The following is a 25,000-nucleotide window of genomic DNA, read 5'->3' on the forward strand; positions in this document are numbered from 1 at the left end:
ATGGCTCACAACAAGGTTGAGAGGTCTAGAAGTCTGAACATACAGATGGGAAGTTGTTAAAAACAAACTTTATAGTGAAAACAGTAATTGATCTGACTCTGTTAAAGAATGCTTTAAGTGTTTGCTAAGAAGTGTTGTGTCTGTTCAATAGTTACATGGTGAAATGCTACTCCATAACTCTGTAAACACTGGGCAGGTTGTTAAACACAGCAGATGTTGTCTGCCAGCTGATACAAGTTGAATTGACAAGTTTGACTGTAACCCTGAAATTAAAAGTCCTGAATTATAACTATTACCTTTGACTTCAAGACCTTAGATGCCATTAGTTCCTCTAGTTTTTTCTCATTTGTCTTTTGTTGTTCAACAAGAGCTTGGATGTCCTTTTCCATGCTGTCAAACTTTTCATGAATCCGTCTCATAGATGTAGCCAACATTTCCTGAAGGTATGTGATACCAATATATAAATCACACAATGGAGAAAAGACGTTTAATGTTTATGATGCAATGTTATGATTTTCAGGTACAGTTCTGAAATGTCAACCCCTTTTATTTGTGAGAGGGACTTTAAAGAAGAAAAATATTTAATGCTGAATGTAAAACAGTTTGTCGGATTAGACCAACTAACAATTTTCAATCTAATTACCTGTAATTTATGGACAATGCTTCCACTTTCCAGTGTAGCATCAGCATTAATGCTGATTTGCTTGTTAGGATGCTTTGTCTTAGACTCAGCCTAGATGCAAATAAACACAGAAATTAAAAGTACACTGTAGCACGCTTGCCGGTTGATAGAAGTTCACAGAAGTTCACAAAGAAGTTCACAGAAGTTCCCTCTTGGATTTGCACCGCTTTAATTACCTGTGATTTAATGTCCAATGCTGCTCGTTTAGGCTTGGCATCAGTAACCATAATGTCACTCTCCAAGTCACTGTGTACGTCCATTTCATGATCACTTTCAGCAGTTTCCTGTCAATTTAAATTAAATTGTAAGAATACCAGTAACTTAAGATGCCAATTAAACAACTTTAATTAATGTTTTGAGAAAATATTAGTCCCTTAGCACTCGCAGAAATCAAGCAATTAACAGTGTACAATAATAAATTGTTATCACTAATGCAACTGATTACCAATTTTGATAATGTTCTCCAGGCTCTTGAGAATTTCTTCAGTCTGTTTTTTTGAGGCCAATGCTTGAGCCTTTGCTTGGTCCCTTTTTTGTTCTTTTTCATTGTTGTTCTGTTGGTGTGTAGAGACAATAAAAGTATCAAATGTTGTCTTAAATTGAGACATACAAATAAAACAAAATTAAACTGAGGCAATGGATCTGAGCTTCAAATACCTGAATTGCTGCTGAATCATCGTGATCTCTTGGTCGCTTCACAGCAATCTTTTTCGGGATATCCTTTTTTTTCTCCTTGGTCATAGTCTCAACCTGGACACAAAGAAACCCAGTTGTGGCAGTTAGCATATGATAGAATTACAAGTCCTTTTCCAAGTTATTTCCACACCAAAACTCTGATGTTTTGCTTTCCCTGCTAAGATTCCTTTGATTTGGTCGCCGTTTTTCTGCAGGACTAATTTGTGTCTGATTTTATGGCAGACACTTAAGCATTCTTCAACAGAGCCAGTTTAATAACTGCTTTGACTGCAAATTTTATTTGGCATTAGGAAAACAAACTCTGCACCATAACAGAAGTTTCCTCAGTAGATGCAAGTTATGCCAATCACATCCCCCTACATGATTTCTGTACAATGAAAACCTTGGCTGAAGATTAAATCCAACTCATGACCACTTGTGACTGTCTGACCACTATGTGGTTGCAATGACACTGCTTTCATTTTAAATTTCTGAGGCCAAACAGAGTTGTGACTTTCTTGTGCTAATTTTTGGTCACTATCTCAACATGAACTGAAATCTCTCCTAATACACGAACCTCATGAAAAAATTCTTCCTCATCACTTTCATTGTCCTTCTGCTGTGTAAAGAACTCATTCAATGGAAGGTTTTCTTGGTCACTGGTGTGCTGATTCAAAAAGGCCAAGAATGCAATGTCACTCCTTCCAAGTTCATTACCGGTTTGTCCTGCAAAAAAATTACACAAAAACTTCAGCAGGATTTGCGGACCTTTCGGAAACAGGCTTTTTTAACTACTGCTTTGATTTTCTAGTTTGCACAGAACTAATCAAAATCGAGAATTATACGTTTATAGGGATTATTTACAGTCGTTTCAACATGCAGTTTGAAAGCACTGAACATTAATTTTTTTTTTAAATTATGGATAAAAAAAACTAACTAGCTTTTTAAAAAGTTATTGAGATAGCTGTTTGATTAGACTTGCAAGTAGACCAATTGTGAAACACTTGGCGAAATTAAATTCATGGGGGAGGGTGAAAAAAGATCTCTAATGACAAAGGTTATTGACACGGTGACACACATTTCGTACCAAAAATGACACCCTAATTCTAGGAAGCTTCATGAAGTCCGAGAGCAGAGAAAGGAGGGAACGTAAAAGGCAGATAGTGAAACTGCAATTCACAAAATTGCTGTTGCAATGCGACTTCATTTTGAAAGTTCAACCGCAACTCACGTTTCAACTGTTGATTAACAGTTCTCTCTGTTATTCTCTGATCTTGGGTTATGCCGTCGATCGTCCAGCAGGTGCTTTGAAAGTCTACCGTTTTATGTTTTGCAATACTGCATTTATACCGTATTTTGGAACTCTTAACTGAAGTTTTTGTTTTTTGATTCGGAAATGGTCGATTTTATCAGCTACACTCGATAAGATTTGTTTAGATAAAGGTTAACCAGGAATCGTCACAAAAGAAACAATAGGTCACGATGTGCTCACTCACCCGTTTTGATGACAAGTCCTTTCCATGGATCTTGGGGTCCGATGTCAACATTCACCCAAGTATTTTCTTTCACACCAGTTAGCTGCTGAGCTATCCCTAAAATCTTGTTCTTTGAAACTTTTACAGCTGAGTAATCTTTTGGAAAGAACACCAACAGTTCCTTGGGTTCTACAAACAGTGAAACAACGCATCAAACCAATGCTTCATCAACTTTGAAATGATCACGTTCTCTTACACTCAAATCAGATATATTAAAACAGTTTACCTTTTGGCTTTCTTGTACTTCTTCCTTTTATAAAATTTGCCATTTTCTCGAGCTATTTCTCCTCAACAATAAGTGACGCGTTGCACGAAGTTAGAGCAAAACAAAAAGAGCGTGAAATTGAATGGCATAACAAGCGTCTTTGCCAACAACCAACCACAAAGCTCGAATGGTCCCACGTGCCTCTGAGGTCCGTTTTGATTCAATGAAAAAAATTGTCACTTCTCCTTTGCACCCTTTCGGGAGCCTGGGGACCATTCAAACCTGAAGGTAAACGGCGAGCGAAAGTCCTCGAAGGAAGAAAGGAAGATACAAGTTATGGGCGCTAGATGCCAACTTACCGATTCCGCAGACCACAAAATGGAGACTTAATTTTCAGCAATCAGCCTCTACTACCAGTGAGTCACCTGACCAGGCAATGTCCTTTCTGAGATTAACTGAGAGACAGTCCCACAAACAATATTTCTTTCCCTTTTTTATTTTTTGTGTTGGATTGAAGTTTGCATGGAAAAATGGCTTAATTCAGAATGTTTAAAACCATCTGTAAAGTCAAGACACTCACCACTACTTGATTTTTTTTAACATGAGACATTTTCTCTGTTCTGGAGGTTTACATGAAAATGTCCTAATTGAAGGAGTTTGTCAACAAAATCAATTACAAATATATAATTATGTTAGATACTTTTATTTCAAATAATGATTATGCTGAGCATCCTAGCGCATAACATTGGCTGCCTGAAAGGCTACCTAGAAATTTTTCACAGAGCACAACCTTGATAGCTACATGTGTACAATATATTTATTTTGTAGGTGGCATTCACACTGTCAGTTGTGAGAAATCTACCATCTCTTTTGCCAAAATTGAATCCCTCACTTAATTCAACTTTAGTTTTGCAGTTCGCAAAGCACCTGGCTGGATAAAAATCGAGGTAAGCTGTTGTAGAGTTCCATTAGAAAATGTCAACACAGTTAGAATATTAATTACTGACTTGTTTAAAGTACAGTAAAGCTTCATACAAGCAAAGTGTAGCTGCAGAGCACTTAAATGTTGGGGCAAGATGATTAGCATGTATGGGCCTCTGACAAGCCGTTGACTTTTATACTCCCCCCCCCCCCCCCCCCACCCCCGATAAAAAATAATGGGCATGCATGTTATTGTACACAGAAGAAAATCATTTAAGGGACACAATTGAACTGCATCATTTCTTCATTATACAGTCATCATAATACAGTATTTGCATTTCCTACATCAAGTTGTTTTCTTGTTTCATTGCTTGTTTGCAGTACACCGTTAAGCATCGAATGTCAACCAGGATTCTTTCTCCTTGGTAAACCTAAAAAGGAGTCTTTAAAGAGAGATAACAGAGAAGCTCTCAATACCTTTTTTGCTTGCAGAGGGTTGCCTCTACTCTCTGACACTGCAAAGGTTGACATACACCTTCGACTCAAGATGAAGAGCCAAACAGTTACCAGCACATTGTATGACAGGGCAAAAAAACCTTCAGTTACACCGTTGAGTACTGTGACAGTAGTGGAAAGACACAACTTGGAGATGTATGCTGTTATGTCCACTGTCAAGATAAGTTTGTGGCAATTATGAACCAGTTCAGGACAGTGCCTGGATATATAATAAACTATAAGGACCTCAATCTTGTAAAACACATCTCAAGAGTAGTGTGTTCCAACACATTTACTGTTGTACAATTGGAACAGCTGAAGCAGATTTGTTTGAAAGTGGAAATGTGTGGAAGGAATGATGTTTATGTAAGCAGATTTCCTAATCTAGTGGAAAGGAATTAATATACACTAAAAATGGATCAAGGGCAATTTCGACTGTATCAACAAACTGGCACATGCATTGAAGTATTTTGAATAAATTGTAATTCATATTCATGTGCACCTTGCCTAAAACAAATACAAATTATTGTATTTATTGATGTCTGATAATCTTTCATAGTTTTGAAATAAAAGGAAATTGGTAACTTTATAAAGCTAAATATGAAACAGCTTTGCCATCTTGGATTACATCGTTTGACTAACACATGTGACTCCAACTCTCAGACTTTATTAGGGATCTGACCTATTTCATCTGGGAATCTTATTTCCTTTGTCAATTCCTGGAGAATCCTACATTAAGTGTCATCTTAGATCCTGACAATAGCTGGGATTCCATCTATCTTTTCTTGGATCCTGCCTGTACTTCTTACCTCATCGTGGGATCACACTTCCCCACCTGGGATTTCAACTACAATTGTACCATATAATAATCCCACCTATTCCACCTGGGATACTGACTTTCCCACCCAAGATCTCAACTAGCATATATGGGATCCCACCTATCCCACCCGGGATCCCACCTATCCCACCCGAGATCCCAACTTCCCTACCCAGGATCTCAACTGACATACATGGGATCCCACCTATCCCACCTGGGATCCCACCCATCCCGCCCGGGATCCCACCTATCCCGCCTGGGATCCCGACTTTTATTTTACATGGGCAATACAATGTATTTCACCCCTGAGTGATAATTTATGCCTTTTACAAAGTCATGTACATGTAACACTTTTTTATAGTACATTGAATCGTTCTACACCATTGATAGCAGAGATGACTCCAAAAATTAATTTGAAGTACAAGTCATGTATTTTTCCTTTAGTTAATGGATGGATAACTGTCAACTAGGTCAAGCTCAATAACAAAAAAAGGGGGTTGGTAGTGCTCAAATGCTTGTCATTGTCCTCCTCTACAGCTAAGCTTGGTGTGCGATATTATCAATAATTATTGATTTAACCCTACACTCCAAGGAAATGAACTCACTCTGCAAACCAGCTTTTAGGTAGAAGTTTGAAAAGATCAGTATTAGACCTTTGCAGCTAAGTTTCAGAGATAGCAATAACTTCAGTTGACATTTTTAATGAGAGAGCGTACTGCAGTTAGTCATTGCAACTATTCCTCTTTCTCTCCCTTCTCTACATTACACATACATTTAGCCTTCAAGTAGAGATGAAACGTAGAACATATTGTAAGTAGTCATTGCAACTAGTCCTCTTTCTCGTCTTTCTCTTTATTACATTTAGCTTTCAAAGAGATTAAACCATTCATGTTATTGTAATTTCGTTTTGTTTAAAACCCCTTGTTATTCATCAATACCTGGCAATCCGGGGAATAATGGCACATGCAATTTCAAATACATGAAGGAGACAAAAAGAGTGAAGAGAAATTCTTAAGGCCATTATTCTCTTTCAGTGTACATGTATCATGCTCTATGAACTGAGCAAAATGGGTGTTACATCTGTTGGTAATCTACGCAACAGGTTCTCTCTGAGGTACAAAGCGAGACACATGCATGTCCATCATGAGCCTTGGCTCTGTTTCGTGAAGTTGCTAAGGGTTCCCATCAAGGTATTGCACGTAGGCCACAGATTGATGATATCTACCTTTATTTGCAGGCAGGCTTATGAAGATGACAATCAGTGCACGAGATCTGGAGGGAGAAAAACTGGAAGATTTCTATGAAATGTTAACTGCGCAGATCAAACTCCGTGAGAAATACCATCCCTATCCCACAGATTTTGTAAATGGAGTGGCCAAGTTAATTGACTTTTTCGAACAAACCTTTCAGCTACACGTAGTGACTGTCAACATGGGCTCTCTGGTAATCATTGGGGATTGCCAAACCTTAAAAGGTCTTGATCATCTATGGAATGACTATCTCTCTGGTCGCGTCGATAGCATGGCTGAGCAGTACCTTGTAACTGATGAAATGAAGAGAAAACTCGGCCGGGAGACAATAAGGCTGAGGACAACCATAAAAGAGGAAAACTATGCGACCTGCAGGAAAGTTCTGGAAATTCAAGGTACTTGATTACATGTAGATAAATGTATATATTCGATGAAACACAATCAAGAGGTTTTGGGTTATGCTTGGGAAGTACTTTCGGCTGTACAGGTAGGAGCTGGACCTTGGCCCTTCAGTGTTATATCTGTAATGTACATATGTTATACAGTCTTTTATACAGCTTAAAATATAATTAAGATACATTAGTGCTAATGAACTGTAAAGCTGTTTGTAACGGGTTGTCTTTAGTATAGGTTCCAAAGGAAAATTTGTACAAGCATTTCAATGTTTGATGATCCTTTTATTGAAATAACCGTAAAAACTGAAAGCACAATTATTACATTAAAAAAATTATCACATAGGATTGAAAGAAAACAATAATACTACGAAATCAATTGCAAGAACAAAACACACACTGAAGTAATGCAAAACCATGAAAAAACAAACAAAAACCAGTGCTTGAAACAATTTTATACCAAAATGCAATGAAAGAAAACGTACTTCGTTCCTCCAGTAGCCAATCAAAACCAACTATAAACCGATTTATTATGTCCTCCCCTCGCTCTCTCACGCAACAACTTAACAATGAATCATTTACAGTAGAGTTAAAGGAGAACTCAAGATAAAAATGGAATTTTTTTCCTTCGCCAAATTTGTTGTGCCTGACTTAGTTAAAGGAAATATTCGAGTATTTGAGGGGTTTCTTACATTTTGTCGTCTTTATGAGGCCAGAAAGACCCGTATTGATCACTCGATGGAAATTCGCTGTTTTGGCTGTACTATAGCAGGCTTGGGCGCTAGGGGTGACATCATTGCGCTCACTTGCTTGAAAGTGGGAAACTTGAAAAATGATTCTGTGCGTTAATGTGGGCTGTTCTGATAGAACTCTAAGACACCAAAAGAGTTAAGTTTTCATCGTTTCCCTGTTAAAAACGAAATCCTTCTCAAAGAATGGGTCATCCGAATTTAGAAGGGAAAACTTGCCAAATATCCAGCATTGTCACGTCTGTTCGGATCATTTCGAACCCTCCTGTTTTGACGGTGTCTTGGCCACAGGGGTCGACGCGACAGTTGCATGTAATTGATGAATTGTTAACTTTGTGACTCCATCGATTCCATTTATACCTAGTGAGTGAGCTATGTTTTCTTTATTCGGGAGATTTAAGTGGCAAACCTGGCACCAGAGAAGTGAAGCGAAGAGTTAACGTTGTTTTTGCAAGCAACTGGGACACGTCATTCCGTGAATAGCAATCACGCTTCAAGATGGGTTTTATAAACTCGGCAACGATCACAAAGATGTTTAAGTTTGAAAATTCACAATACTACGAACAGAGTAATGTGTTTACATGTACATACGCAGACATACGATGGCAGTTTGTAACACTTCTCTTGGCAAACACGTGCACGGTCGAAAAGCTAGAATGCTGCGTTACACAACGAAAAGCTTGATCTGCCGGCACATCTAACGTTAATAGATATTAAGCTGTTATGTAGATCTGTTAGTTAAAGGCCTGGCCAAACGCTCGCAACATTTCAATGCAACATCTTGCAACATTTTTGTATGATGTTGAACGGGCCGGCCAAAACGCACGCAACATTTTCACCATTTGCAACGCAACATGTCGATGTTTTTGTGCCCCAGCCCCAGGAACGCAACAAAGTGGGCTTAGCGCGCATGCCCTAGTCCAACAATGTTGCGTGAACGTGGCCAAATGAGTACAACATGCTACATCCAAAATGTTGCACGAAAAATTTGACCGTTTTCAAATTTGATCCAACATCATCCAACATGTTGCAACATATCACAACATATTGCAACAGGGTGGCCAAAGAATATGCTTCAAGTTCTGCCATAAACTTATATGTATTAACGGGGAAGAAAGTGGAGTACTATGTTGAGACTTACACGATAACAGAAGATTTTAGTGAAAACCAGCTGCTTGCTTGTGCGCAATGACGTCACAACATAGCGGCAGACATTCCTTTTTTGGAAGTAACCGGAAGACGTTCAAATTGGAAAAACAACCAAGGATTTCGGGCAAATTCAAGGCCTTTCAAGACGAAAAAGGATTTTTCCTATTTTTTTAGGAAAAGGACTTTCTACTTCAATAATAAGACACGAAAAAAAGTGATCTTCTAAGCTTCACTTCTCCTTTAACTATTAGAGGGTAATGTGAAGTGCTAGCTTTCTACCCATATGAACCACGTGAGCGTTAGCCCTGCTAATGGAAATGAGCCTGCACAAGGTGGGAGGGTGGGAATTGAACCCATGACCTTCGGGTTAGATCACCGCGACTCTGCCAACCGAGCTACAAAGTCAGATGGGAGCAGGTCATGGGAATTTAAGATGTAAAATAGTAGTCAAGAGCAAGTAGTAGTCAAGAGATAGAGTAGCTCAATAATGCTATTGTTATCCTTAATGTCTATAAAGCTCTGTCTACTCCCTTTTACCCTTTGCCCACTACTGTAAGAGGGTTACTTGTAGGTTTACTCTGTCTAATCCCAAATGATTTCACTTGTCAATAAGGAACCTCTTAAGGGTGAAAGAATGAATTTCCTCATGCCAGAGTAGTTTGCCCTATTATTGTTTCTATCCCTAGACTTGATGTTGTGATAAAACTGTACTCAACCTGCACAATGTCACTTTCACTTTAAATTATGTACGTGTATCAGTTGGTTTCGTTTGATTGATGAAAGCGTAAACTCACTCTGGCCATTGGCGCTTGAAGATGAGATTCCACAGCATTATGAAAATCACAGTTAATACACCAGCTAAATTAATGATTATTTGTTACATGTATGATGTTATGTATGCAAAAAAGTTTAGAATAAACATCTTATTAACCACTAATAAAGGTAAAACTAATAGACTGTAGATAAAGTCAATAATAAAGGAAGTGTTTTCATCCAGAATGAGAATATTTTGAGTACCTAAAAAAAAAAAGAGTTCATTGCGTGATCTAAAATCATTTTCTGAATGGCTCCAACCTAAATTTGTAGTTGCTGTTTTTAAAAAAATATCAGTAGTCAAAGTAACTGTTGATATTGGGAGAATCGTCCAATGACTGTGCAATTTGGTCTCTTTATCAGAGAGCTCTACTTCTGAAGCGTCTGCTGCAGATAGCTTGGTTGAAGAACAGCCTAGTGCAATCCCAGGAGCATTTTGCCAGGCTGACCCAACAACAATGCAACAGCGTGCTATTCAGGAAGGTGCAGTGACTTCAAACAGAAAAAATGCAAGGACATCAGGCCAAAGAAGAACTTCCAGTGAAGAGATAGGTACAGTGGTATTTCTGTTTTGCGTCTCAGCTACGTTGAACACCCAAGAGTCCCTGTACATGTACCTTAGGATAGACTTATTCTTTTTTTTCCCACTCACTCAAAAAAGGCAGCCAAGCGTGTGTTAACACAACAAAGCAACGCTCCTGTTTAAGTATTCAAATTTATATAAATGATACTTGAAAAGTACACATTTGAATGTACTGTAAAGGTTATTTATGATTATTTATGAGTTATAATTGACCAATAAAATCTAAAGCTTTAGAGGTAATGCATTGCCTTTTTCTGAGAATTGTATACTTTTGTCATTTATACATAATTTAACAAATAAGGAACCCTTGACTGTGCTCTGTTCTGTTGTAAAGCACACAGGAAGCGGCTAGAGCATGAAAGAAGTGTAGGGGGAAACACAAGCCGATAGGCTTCTTGTGCTTCTCGTGCTTCACAACAGAACAGAGCACAGTCAAGGCTTCTTTATTTGTTTTATGATAAAGAACAAGTAATTTTCTTCAAAAATTCTAGTACTTTATTTTCAAAGCGAGCACTGCTTGTGGCGAACTGAGGTGTCGTCAGCACTGTGCTTTATACTCTGATAAAGCACGCTAATTTGGACCAATCAGAGCGCTTGAAAGAATGTTTAAAATTATATGACTGGTTAATGAAACAAAGGCTTGCCATAACATCAATCAACTGGAAAGTGGTGCTATTTATTTATTAGAGTAGCTTTAAGTGCTGTCTATTTCTATGTAATCCATCTGAGTGTTTGCCCAAGTTATGGAAATGGACCCAAACAGGGACAAAGAAAAACTCTGACCAAGATAGGAATTAAACCTGTCTGCAGGTCGTGTATTCAATTCCCACCCCTTTGGCCAGAGTTTTCTTTGCCCTCATGTGGGCCCACTTCCATGACTTTTAATTACACTTTCAGTAGTTGTCTACCTATATGAGAGTAGGCGGCTATGACAAAAAGGCGACAGTAAGTCTGCCTCTCCTAGGGGGGTCTGGAGGCATGCTCCCCCCTAAAATTTTGAAATCTACATGTAGAAGCTTGGAAATTCGATTTATTTTATTTTATTTTATTTTATTTTATTTTATTTTATTTTATTTTATTTTATTTTATCAATTGGCCAACAAAGGCAGGTGACCTCACAAGAGAACATTAAGTCCCCTACAAGGTATGTCACCCACACTATGTACACCAAATCCTCCCCACTCGTAATTTCTAAAAAAATAAAAAATAAAAAATCGACAAGAACATCTAACTAAATTATTGAAACTACGACATTTACAGCAGACAAAGTTTGAAAGTACGCGTGTCATCAGCAATGCATCAAATACAATACGTACTCTAGTGAAGAAGAATGTTTTTGACATTAAGATTAGATTCAGATTTTAGATCAGAAGGTAAGGCATTCCATACATTTGATATTCTTACAAAAAATGAATCTCTAAAAAGAAATGTCTTAGCATGAATATCTTTAAGGAAAATCCTAGAGGCACCGCGGCACGAGCTCCCTGTACAAAAGGAGCTCCCTGTACAAAAGGAAACGTAATTATCAATGCAAAAAATTTAATAGTTAGAGTGTCGCACCGGTATCGCAAGGTCAGGGGTCCAAAGCCCCGTTGCAGTCCTGATTTTTCAGGCTTCTTTACGCAATTGCAAAAATTGGGTTCATAACTGCGAGGATCATAGCTTCACTTGATTTCATATCCGCACTTCATATATGATCCATTTGATATATCATTTCATCATTGATTCATTCCTCATGGGAACATTGGAACCCACAAATGACCAGCTCCCAACGTGAATGACTTCATAGCTCAGTTGGTTAGAGCGTCGCAGCGGTATTGCGAGGTCACGGGTTCAAACCCCGTTGAAGTCCTGATTTTTCAGGCTTCTTTACGCAATTGCAAAAATTGCGTTCATGACTGCGAGGATCATAGCTTCACTTGATTTCATATCCGCAGTTCATATAAATATATGACCCATTTCATATATCATTTCATCGATGGTTAGACGATGTTTAATAGGTCCTTGGTAACCATGACACCCAGATCTTTCACGGATAAGGCTGGTGCTGTCAAGAGAATAAGAGCGCACTGGGCTGATACACTTTCTTGAAACCCAATGGTTCTCACATTTAGACAGCTGAAAATTCATCTCATTAGCCAAGGACCAGCATAGGAGGTTATGTAAATCACCTTGAATAATATCAAAGTCTCCGATTGATTCAACACATTCATAGCACTTTGAATCATCGGCAAACATTGCTAGGGTAGATCTGGTTGTAACATTTGGCATATCATTGAAATATATGAGAAATAGGATCGGTCCAAACAAGGACCCCTGAGGAACTCCGGATTTGACATCTTTCCAAGCCGAGCATAGTCCATTGATGACAACACGCTGAAGACGACCACGAAGATAACTTTTAAACCACTTTAGCAAGGGTCGCGAATACTGTAGGACTCTAGTTTCACCAGCAACTTTGTGTGACATACAGAGTCAAAAGCTTTTTCAAAGTCTAAGTAAATAAGATCAGCTATTCAAGGCCTTTATCTTAAGCTTGACCAATTTCATGGATAACTTGAAGGAGTTGAGAGGTAGAAGATGTGCGTGATTGAAAGCCATGTTGAAGCGAGTAAATAGAGTCCTCGATGAATGGAACCAGACGGGAAGCAACACAGTGTTCCTGGATCTTAGATACCACTGGTAGCAAGGAGATAGGACGATAGTTACTCACTTGATCTTTATCATTCTTCTTATAACCCGGAGCAAGGTTAGCGCATTCCCATTGAGTAGGGTGAAGCCCACTGCCCAGACCAAAGTTTATGAAAGTTGTTAAAGATGGGGCTAAGGCGTCAGCACACTTTTTTAGGATGACGTTAGGGAGTTTGTCAGGACCAGTAGCCTTGTAGATATTCAAAGCTTTCAATAGTTTGGAGACTTTGTCGATGGTGACTTGAATTAAGGAGAGAGAGTCATGGGTCGATCCAGGTAAAATAGATGTGTAACGGTCAGGTATGATACAATCATTGTAATCTTTGTAGACAGACTGGAAGAAGCGGCTGAAGGCATCGACTCGAGCAAAATCATTACAGTAGTCAACTCCGTCCCATTTCATCTTATCTGGAATGGGCTTCTTTTTGTTCTTTAGAGAGAAAAAAGACCAAAATCACTTGGTTGAGCAATGGACCTCATTTGCAATACTAGTGAGGTAATTTGTTCTCTCTAAGCGGCACCACACTTTTATCTTTTGCCTCATTGATTGGAATTTTTCAAGTTTCACAGCATTGTTAGGATCTTTCTTGAGCAACCTCCACAAGGTTTCCTACTTGCGAATAGCTTTAAGATGCTCTCCATTAATTCATGGAAGACTGTTTGAGTCACATGGCTTCTTCATGCAAAGGAACAAAAGAGTTTATTGCAGAAAAGACCATATCATTCCAAAACTCCAAAACAACCACATGTAATCAAGATTCTCTTGGGACTTGATGTCCCTAACACCCGAACTGAGTGGCAAGTTCAAAAATGGATTGTTTAAAGAGTCTACATTTGGGGTGCAGGGATGGTGCAGCGGTGAGAGCACTCGCCTCCCACCAATGTGACCCGGGTTCGATTCCCAGACTCGGCGTCATATGTGGGTTGAGTTTGTTGGTTCTCTTCTCTGCACCTAGAGGTTTTCTCCGGGTACTCCGGTTTCCCCTCTCCTCAAAAACCAACATTTGACTTGATTTAGTTTCATTGTTAATTTCAGTTTACAGTGTCCCCAACTAGCGCTCCAGCGCTAGAACGACTATGCAAATAAAGTTCCTTTCCTTTCCTTTCCTTTCCTGAAGTTATAAATAAGGTCCTTCAGAGCGCATTTGAGTTTGTTATGAATGAAAACATCAAAAGTAAAAGGATAATGATCAGATGGTAATCCAGCGTCTTTCATGGATTGGCCAGCTTGAACCGAAGATATTATTTCGGGATTGTTTGATATCAATAAATCTAAAATGTTTGATTGACGGGTTGGAATTTCCATTAGTTGAGAGAGCAATAGATCGTTTAGTAGGTCAACGAAGATCTGTTCATCACTTGATGAAGAGTTTGTGAAACCCGAAGCATCAAACCAAGTGATGATCGGCAGGTTGAAATCGCCCAAAACAATAGTAGCAAAGTACTTGCTGAGTTGAACTGCACAACTGGGTTTAGCAAAACTTTAAAAGCTTGAATGAAGTGATTATCATTAGGAGGATGGTAACAGTTTATAATAAGAATTTCCACACATGTCCAATATACATAAACTGAGTCGGTTCGTCAATTGCTGTTGACGGCCCGACTCACCGGATGTCGGGTGGTGAAGTTTCAAAAGGAAGTAAGCTTTACTGCCGGAAGTCGAACTGCCTGGGGCAGCTTCAAATATCTCGACGGATCGTGACGATCCGATCACATCGTGACGACCTGTCATTTGAAAAGTCGACCCGACTGTTAGAAGTGCCAGGGGGTGAGAGAAAGGAAAACTTCGATGAGCAAAGGAAGCTGTACTGCTCAAAAATGTATGCTTCGTTTTTAAAGAGTAGCGACTAAAATATTGATAAGCGCATAGAAAATTAAAAAATCGACCAGAAGAGCATTCACAAATGTTGCAAATGTGTCCTTGATACCCTGACAACATGCTGTTCAGAAACAGAAATAATGACTGACTGTAATAGTGCTCCTAAATGTTGAATGCTTCGTTCTTAAAGCGTCGCGAAATTGCCGTACACTTCTTCGAAACATAAAGCGACTAAAATATCGATATACGCATAGAAAATTCTGAACATCGACCACAACAGCATTCACAAATGTTGCAAATGTGTCCTTAATACCCTGACAACATGCTGTTCAGAAACAGAAATAATGACTGACTGTAATAGCGCTCCGAAGTGTTGAATGCTGCGTTCTTAAAGTGTCGCGAAATCGCCTTACACTTCCTCAAAACATCCAAGCGTAGCAAAAATCGCAGCAAGCTTCCTAAAAGCATCCAAAAATGGTGTCACATGCTTTGGCGTTTTCAGTGCCCTCACCTTTACTGGGCCAAACTTTGTATCTAGAATTTTATTGAACAGTATTTTTTTTTTAATGCGGCTTTGGGACTTTTCCCCTAGCCATTTACTCCAATTGCTGATTGGTTCCATTTTTGCTCAGTAAACATAGCTCAGGCAACACAGCATTATTGGGTTGTGCTTATACATTATAGTGGAAAAGAGGGCATAAACGAAATATTTGCTGGCAAATAGGATTTTTATGCTTCTTCTTCCCATTGTGTAATAACTTTTTAAATAAACACATTTACACACAAACCCCATGACTGTTTCAAATTCTACAATTCCCAACGCAAAGTGATACCATCAAAACACTTGCTGTTTATTAAAGAACGACAATTCCTATGATATTGCAACGAGAAAGTGGCTGCTGACATGGAAACAAAATGCTGAGCAAATTCTTTCCCATCAACTGCATACTTCACACAGAAGCAATGATACAAATGTATTTGCAAAATCATTACTTCCTATCCAAGAACGAAGTGACGATTATAGCAGCACTTTTAGTTGCTTTCAGCTTAACAAAGTCACCAGCACCAACACCGTATCCTAATGAGTGTTCCATCTTTAATTTGGAAAGTCAGACTTAAAATTCTACTACCTTACTCTACCATGTACGAATTCTAAGAGTTACGTTGAAAAAACCCCTTCCACACCCACACTCGACCCGACTCAGTTCGTGTGTATTGGACAACCCTCAGAATTTTCGGTCATTCAGGAGGTGATCGATTTCAACTGAGATGACCTCTAATTCATAGCAAATGATTGGTAGTTTAGTCAGGCAAGAGCTGTAAGAGGATTTCACGGCTGTAAGGACCCCACCACCTCGTTTTACTGGACGGTCTTTTCTGTAAACGTTATACCCAGTCGGTAGAATTTCATGGTCCAAAACATCAGCGTTGAGCCAGGTCTCAGTAAGGCAAACAATGTCCAGATCATATCCATACACAATGTCTTGAAGAATGCTTAATTTACTTTCGTGTATACCACCATCAGCCACAACTGCTTTTAGGCTTCTCGCATTTTGTAAAAAACAAGTAAGCAAGAAACGATGAGGGCCAGGATTTGTGGCAATATCGCTGCATAACAAAATCTTCTTGCGGGCCGTTGAACTCGATTGTAACAGGTAGCCATGTTTAACGAAGGCAGAATGGATATTCGGAGGGCTCCACCAGTGTGATTCGTGGTTGTTGGCGGCTGATGTTAACCCAAAGACATAACGTACGGCAGGACATTTAGTAGGAATAAAAAATAGTGACAAACAAGCAAAGATTGCGACAAGAGAGTAGATTGACCAGGACCTTACAAACAAGCGTCCTCTCGGGGCCATTGTATTGCCTCTTTTAGCTTTCTGGGGATCAAAATTAGCTTAGGTATTGACAAAAAATTTTATGAACAAAAGGAACACTACAGTATTTTTAATTTTTCAAGGCTTTCTTAATTCATAGGCAATGAAAGAGTTAGGTAAAGTATTCTTGAGAAAGTGAAAATATTCAGTATTTATGAGAAAACAATAAATCTATTCAAAATACCTTTTCTTTGGAAAGAATGTGAACAATGGACCTCTTTAGATTATACTTTTTGTTTTCCCATTTCAGACCGTGTGATGTTACCAAGGGAATTTTTCGTTTTGATTTTTCAGAAGTTATGCATACATATCCACTTGCATAAGCTGACATTTGAAAGAAACTGTTCCCTAGAGGAACATCATGTGGTCTGAAAAGGGGAAACAAAACTTACAATCTAAAGAGGTCCATTCAGTCGGCCATGCTTGGCCGTGGCCATCTTTGTTAAACAGCCGACATGAAAGCAAGGTTAACTTTTAGTATGTTGATACCACTAACAATAGTGGAAAGAGTTCAGGTCCTGACTCATCGCAAACACACGCAAGACGAAGAAGCATTCGGTTTGTACACAAGTACAAGACAAGTGTAGGCAAATTTTGAACATTTTTTGCACTATTGAGTGGTTAGACTGTGAACACTTTAGGAGGTTTGAGCTGCACAAGAAAAATACGATAGATAAATAATTGATACATCATTTGCATCCTCACAAAAAAAAACATTAAATGGAGTAGGTAACATGCTTGGATAATTATCATCGCAACAAAGCCACTAAAAAAGAAAAACTGAAAAGGAAAGTTCTTTGTAATTTAAAACTGAATAACCAACGAGACTAAACTGAAAGAGGATATTGTTTTGGCATACTTAACACTTGACTGTTTTTTTCAGTTTCTCTTTTTTAACGGCTTTGTAGTGATCCAAGTATCTTAGCTAATCCATTTAATTTGTTTTTGTAAGGATGTGAATAATGCATCAATTTATCCATTGTATTTTTTAAAGAGGCTTGTTTTTGAAGAAGTTGTAGACCAATTAGCCAGTGACTTGATGACCCACAGCCGCTGGAACTCTGAAGGTAGCTGTCTTCTATTGAAAGCCATGCCCACTTCCAAATATTAGGGCTTGTGGGTGAAATGTTGAATTATGTCTTTCACTCCACTTATTGAAAGCTTTGAAGCCTCACAAACACTGATCATGACTTAGTTCCTTGGGTAGCAGCCACCTTTTGCCCTGTGGGGCAGTACAACAGTTTTGAAATTGCCTCATTGTATTATTTCCCAAATGAAGTGAAAATCATCATTTGTTAAAGTATTGATGCAAACATTAGAACAACACAAGTTGGGTAAACACAATAAGTTATACTGCTGCAATAACGTTAACTGTGAATATTCCAGGAGTTTAAAGTTTCTTAACCAGTAGTCAGTGAATCTCTTAAACCACAGGAGGCATAATAGGTACAGGAACAACTAAAGCTGTAGAAGGTAGCATTTAATGGTAGCAAGCTGGAATGTTTTTATTAACACCAGAGCAAACATGGGTAAAGGCATAAGCCATTACTTTAGTTATTATGTTCTCTTACAGTAGGTGTATGATACAGCTGTAGATCTTCATTGTAGAGATTGTAGAGTCCTGAACGTTTAGTAGGAAGTGAAACAGCATACATGTACAAATGTAGAGAGGGCATTGTTACTGACCTAAGGAAGAGAGAGCAACCTGAACCTCAAACAGACCTTCAATAATTCAATAATTTTTATCACACAGCACTGTTGTAAGACAATTAAGACAAAATGATGAAGAAAACATAACATAGTTTTTACATAAAACTCTGAATTTCGAATTCTCAGCGAAAGATTAATGACAATCGATCGTAAAAACAAACTGGAAGGACATGATGTTCTGTCAGAAGAAAGAAATTAATCTCGTGATAGGCAACCACAAAGGTGCACTTGATCACCTTCTGCCAAAATTCTTGTTTACAATGAATGAGGAATATGATATCGTACGTCGCTTTTAGAGTTAAACAACATACTTTTTAGCCAAACTTAAGTCTTTCGTTTTTTTTTAATTTTGTTGAAATATTTAACTGAATAATGATATTTCATCTGTCGGGGCAGGAAGCCTTCTTTGTCGGGTTATTGACCCAAGACCGGACTCTTCTCTGGAACAATGTTGATCAATCCCCTCATTGAAGAACCATTTCTTTCAATAATTAAGCAACAAATGGACAGAAACCTTTCTTTCAAATAATTCTTGACTAACAAGAATTAATCAATTTTAAATTGTTTTTTACCAGAAGACTGTGCAGAGTTGAGTGCAAAGAAATAAAATAAACACAGACTACTCGAAGTATTCGATTCCGTCTGGGGTCTCCAACTCGAAAAAGCTACCAGAGAATTTGCCGTTTGGTTTCAGTGTTGTACATAATAGCACAGTTATAAAATATTAACAAGAACTCAATGAAGAGGTAAATCAGCGACTAAATTTCCTGTGGCGAGTGGCAATGTTTATTTCAAGCTTCTTATGTAAATTTTGGACAAAGAATATTAAATTACAAAAAAATATTCCACTTAAAGGTCGTTAAAAAGCTTTATTTTTGGCTGTTTGTTGGAACGAAAAATGTCAAAAAAACCTTTTACTATGGCGCGCCTTTCCAGTCAATATTCAAAACAGCTTTATTTTGTAATACGTGTTAAATTTCTGTGCCGTGATTTTTATTTCCTTTCTATATGTTCTTTATTTTGCTTTGATATATTTTATATCTCTTCCCAATAATTTAAGCACATTTTTTGTCTTTGTTTTATATTCGTTCTACATATGTATTTATTATATTCATACTGGTTTTTTTTCCATTCTAATTAAGTATGCAACCCGTGATGGCATCACCGTGATTCACGTGAGTCATTTTCCGACATTTTTGCCACATGTCGTGCGGCCGCGGATGCCTTGCAGGTTTTGAATCATTTAAGACTAGTTTTTCACTGAAGAACGTTGCGGCTCGGCTGGATTCAACAAGGTCGATCTCCCTCTGTCAGAACAGAAATTTGAAAGAATGTGACAGACCTGCACAGTCTCCCTTTTGTGGGTTTGTTCTTTCAGATAAGTTTGAAACCTTCATTTTACAGTTTGCTTTAACGCGCCATTATTGTTTTAAGATTTGACACTGCTAGGTTGTACGTACTGACAAATGTTAGGGTTTTCTCGCTAGTTTTGGCTTTTCGTTTAAGTGCTGACTGCCTTCCAGAAAAACTGATCTCAAATGGTGTTCTCTCGATAAAATGCGTAGGGTAGCCTCGCCCTTTAAGACAGGCTTTGAATCGAGATAGTGCCTCCTCAAATATTGTTTTTGAAGAGTTTGTTCGGCGAAACCTACTAGCCTCTCCATTGATAAGACCATTCTTGACTCCGGGCTGGTGACAAGAGGTAAAATGCCTCAATCAGTGTATTGAAAGGTTTCAGTCGGCGCGGCTGGTGATATGTTTTGATATGGCAAATAGATTCTTTATGGAATCGTTCTCCTTTGTTTACTGTTGTCGGTCTAGGAAAGTGATCCCCTTTTCTGAAATTTAAGCAGTTAACTTTATTGTTTCGTTGAAAGTTGCTAGCTTGTGGAATGAACAGGTTGATTTCCTGTTTATCTATGTCCCATAGTGAGAAAACGCCATCGATGAAACGTTTCCATGTATCAGACCTAAATGAAGAACAAGAGGAAGAAGTCTATAATCTTTTAGAAACCCAAGTCAAACGTTTTGTGAAATCCCATGACTATTCCTCAAATAAACGGAAAGGAGTGAGAGCCTTGACTGATTTTATTAACAAAGCCTACAAGGTATCCTAGCTTAATGGCTGTCAACGTGGGCTCCCTTGAAATCATTGTGGAGTGTCCTACCTTAAACAGTCTTGAGCATCTGATTATCTCTCTGGTCACCTCAATAAAGTGGCAGAACGATAACTCGTGACAGACGAAATGAAGACGAAACTTGGACTGGAGACAATAAACCTGAAAACAACTATAGACGAGGAAAACTATTTGGCCTGCAGGAAATTTCTTACCGAAATTCCAGGTGCTGGTTCATGTAAATATTTGATCATGACAAAACAAACAACAAAATAATTTTTTTTAGTTATGCTTGGGAAGTACTGTACTCTGTACAAGTAAGAGCTGGACCTCAGCCCTTCAGTTTAAGAATCTGCAATGTACAGTGTATATACAGACTTTTTGTTTATTATTTACTTTAGTAGATATTGCAGTAGTGCTGATCAATCAGTAAAGCTGGTCAAGAGAAAGAGTACTTGAACTAACGTTTTTGTTATCCTTACTGTTTTAATTTTCTTATCAGACTAGTTCGCGTAATACATTGTGTTTGTTTCTGTCCCTTTCATGAGGCAGTAAGGTCCTTATAGAACAGTTGCACCGACAACAAAGGAAATGTTCACAACAGAAGAAATTTAACAGTGAAAAGTTAACCACCAACTCTCTCTAATCCAAGTGGTGACATGTCTTCGTTTTCAGGAGAAGCAGACATTGATTTGTTATCCTCTCAACAAGGTTTACTTAATCAGGGATCGAGCACAAGTGAAATGGACACGTCTGCAGATTACACGGCTGTAAGTTCCTTGCATTATTTGATAACAGGAAGTATTAAAATCTAAATGGATTTCTAAAAAAGCATGGTTATGCGTGCAAAGAAAAACACACAATGTTAAAAAAGCAAAAGATTAAATCTTTAGAATGCAAAAAAAGAACCCAAACAAACAAACAAGAAAAAAGAAGAATGTTCGTTTTTATCCTGGCGTGCATGAAACTTGCATACTGTAAGTGGTGTAGCAAATAGTAGCCTTAGTCTTGCAGTTTGCATTTGGAGGTTTGGCATTTTATGCGTTGACCGCCATGAAAGTGTATCCCTCATAAAGATACATTTCTATTTGTTCGGAAAGGACAGTCTTGTGTAACATCTCCTCATTGGCATTCATTTATGCTCCAAGAGTCTTGTTATGCTATTGCATGTAAATGAATGTAAAATCAATTCTGATTTATGGCAATTCCCCCCTATTATCGATTTTTTTTTAAAATTTATATCTTCATGGTTTTTGCCAAGTAAATCGACTGCGTGTCAGTTGTCCCAAGTATCTTATCAATTCACAAAAGCTCTCAAGATAACCTCGGACCATATTCTTGTCTCCTGTACTGCAGCTCATCATTATGTATTGGAGCATTTGAACTAGTGAAAGCAAGCAAAATTTAAAGGTTCAACTCCAGTTTGGAACACTGCAATTAATTTTTTTCATACAATCGTCATTCCCAAAATCATTAATTTTTATGGCAATTGAGTCTCTTCAGATTTATTAGTGATATTCTTGATTCTTCCAACATCTCACGTTCTATATGTATTCTATTCAGCTTGAAGTAATTGGTATTGAAGGTTCCTTGTTAGCTTTCTTCACATCCTAATTCAAGTGTACTTTTTTAGGACATTGGGGGAACACATAAAATTAGACAAAGGTTACTTTATACCTGAAGGATAATTGTGATTCTCCTAGTATAATGCACAGAACCAGGTTCATATTGCATTTTCCTTGGCTTGGTACCAGGTCATCATGGTTCAAAGATCTTTCTTATGCAAATTAAGTACAGTATAAAAGAACCATGTTGCCTTTCACAAGTTGTTTTTTTGAGCGTGTAACATTATCTTCAAGTGAGCGAGAAAGATAAGGATGGGAAGGTGAATATGAGAACCGCAAATTGACAGAAGGGAGAGATCTGAACCCCAGGTGCTGTGCATTATGCTAGGAGAATCACAATTATCCTGCAGGTAAGTAGCCTTTGTTTAATTTTATATTCTCCTTCATATAATGCTCCACCCTGCGGGGTTCACATCGCATAATTCAGCAGACACTTGAGCACGAAAATAACGCCATCAAGATACAATGTCTAATACTTTAATCTTAACACAAAAGCAGTATGACTGCAACACTAAACAGACAAAACTAGGACGTAAGTACAGCTGAGGCAACCATGCTATCCGACATGAGATTGCTCTAAAACTGCGAAATCTCAGTTGGATCGGTCTTGTCCTTTGGCATGATGACCTGGCTACAGTAGCACGCGAAAAAAAGACAACTTGTGAAAGGCAACACGGTCCTTTTATACTGTTCTTAATTTGCATAACAAAGATCTTTCAACCATGATGACCTGGTACCAAGCCGAGGAAAATGCAATCTGAAACCTGCATGGCGGAGCATTGTACGAAGGAGAGTGAAAGTACAGGAGAATGTGAATTACCTTACTGGAACGTTTTGGCAAAATAAGTTGAAAATGCCTTCACAATTGACATTGTGAAAAATTTTGGGGTGTGCTTTTGTTCCAAAGCGCTCCTTCTCTTCTGATTAGGAGAATGGATCGTAGTGTTTTCATAAACGTTGGTGTCAGGTTCCACCAGGAATAAAGAGAGGCCACATGTGTGACAGGCATTATGTTCTTAATAAGTGAATCAAAATAATTTAGAATACCAGTAGGTAACTCAGCCTGAGTTTGATTTGCCAGGGGATCAAGTTGACCTTTCGTGTTCTGTGAAGTTCCATTTAACCCTGACAAGGTCACAGAAAAGCATTTAATACCAGTTTGAAGTCACGGATGGCATTCATTGTGTCAAGATATTTGTATTATTTTTTTGTTTGTCATCAGGTCAAGGAACAGGACACAAGCTGTGCTATGAGAATGGAAAAGGCCAAAGTAAGTTCACAATGAAAAGAAATACTGTTTCAAGCAAAACTGGTCTGTAAACAAGGTGGATTTTTACCAGGAATGTAATCACGTTAGAATCTCATTACCTTTGACAGTGTTCAAATCCCCAGGCTCCCACGACAGTGTAAAAGGAAAATTTTCAGTGTTTTAATCCTGTTACAACGGAGACCAAGGACACATTGATTGATTAGCTCATTATTATCTTGTTCTTAACTCTGTTGTTTATAAAGTAGTCCAAGATGTTTTTTCCGATCTTTATCAAGACAGTGCGTCTATTTTTTTCAATGGAACTGTCTGAGGGCTTGAATTCTAAACTGGCACCCGTCGACCTTTACCATATAGTTATGTTGAAAAATTAATGTACATTGCTAGAATATTTTACAAAACAATAACGCAGGTCAGTTACCTAGTACTTAACCACAAGGCTTTGAAACTTTGTTTCCTTCAGTGTTTTTTGTTCCCCACATTGTGGGCTATCTCTTTTACAGACTCCAAATGAATGTTCCACGGGCGTCCTCTGTTTGGAGACATTGGAGAGATAACACTGTGTTCATTTTCTACATTTTTTTCCACTAGGTATCTCGAAGTGCTCTTCACAGGGCGTCAATCAATGGACGATATGAGGAGGTCAACATGCACCTGAAGAATGGTGCAAATGTTGATGAAAGAGATCAGGTTCTTCAAGAGATCTGTATTATCGTATTTCAGTTAAATTTCTGCATAACTCACTGAATAAATATACTATCTAGGCCCAGTTTGCTTAGCTCTTTGTGCGTGGGGTTAGAACATACATACATGTATTCATTAAAAACCGTGTCAGAAAGGGCAACACGTGGCAGTATTAAAACTTACAATCCATGAGCCTAATCATCTTCCTTTAATTTTCACACCAGTTTGCTAGTGAGATCATAACAAAGTGAATGTGGGTGAAGCCTAAATTGCTTTCTCTTAGCAATGTTGCTTAGCATCACTTTCAGCCAGGGCTGGACACCAGAATTTATATCTTGGTTTTACATTGTTTTCTTTCCCCAGTTTTTGTTAACTCCGCTGCACCTTGCCTGTTGGTATGGACATGAATCTGTAGTCAAGCTCTTGCTAGATCATAATGCAGATGTCAATGCCTTAGACAGGGTAAGAAGGAAGAGAAGAGTTGACTCCAAGTTGATGTTCCTCTTAGCCTATTGCTACTACTTTTCACTAAGTACCACAATGACACATAAGAACGTCATTTTAAGTATAAAAATTGCTGTCATATTTATGAATATAAGCAGCCGTAAACTTGCAGATGTGAGCATATTTAGTGAGTCTTCAGTTGATCTTCAATGCACACCCTTAGACCATTTCCATTAACTTTGGATGAGGCTTAGTATGATTGGAAGGATACAAAAAAAATTATACAGATAGGAGGGTCTTATCTGATTAGGCCTAGGCTTTACTGTGTTCTTAGCTCTTTCAAAAGTTCGCAGGTTCGGTGATGTGATGTTATAGTTCATGTCACAATTGTTAGAGGAATGAAGAATATTTACATGTATAGTATCGAGTGAACCCTGCCACTGCAGTTCTCAAAGTATTAGTGATTATTATTTATGCAAACTACTTGGTGGGTTTTTGAA

At 38.2% G+C, this 25,000-nt stretch overlaps 1 protein-coding gene across 1 annotated transcript in view; it reads left to right on the plus strand.

Moving 5' to 3' along the window:
- The window catches only part of LOC137968268 (ankyrin-1-like), a 33,354-nt gene that overhangs the window by 2,764 nt on the left and 5,590 nt on the right, over positions 1–25,000 (plus strand). The window contains exons 3-8 of the mRNA XM_068814878.1: positions 6,568–6,975; positions 10,047–10,235; positions 21,156–21,250; positions 23,328–23,375; positions 23,964–24,062; positions 24,420–24,518. Of these exons, the coding sequence (XP_068670979.1) occupies positions 6,568–6,975; positions 10,047–10,235; positions 21,156–21,250; positions 23,328–23,375; positions 23,964–24,062; positions 24,420–24,518 (938 nt within the window). The remainder of the gene's footprint in view (positions 1–6,567; positions 6,976–10,046; positions 10,236–21,155; positions 21,251–23,327; positions 23,376–23,963; positions 24,063–24,419; positions 24,519–25,000) is intronic.

This window comes from Montipora foliosa, chromosome 8 (assembly GCF_036669935.1).
Source record: "Montipora foliosa isolate CH-2021 chromosome 8, ASM3666993v2, whole genome shotgun sequence".
NCBI lineage: Eukaryota > Metazoa > Cnidaria > Anthozoa > Scleractinia > Acroporidae > Montipora > Montipora foliosa.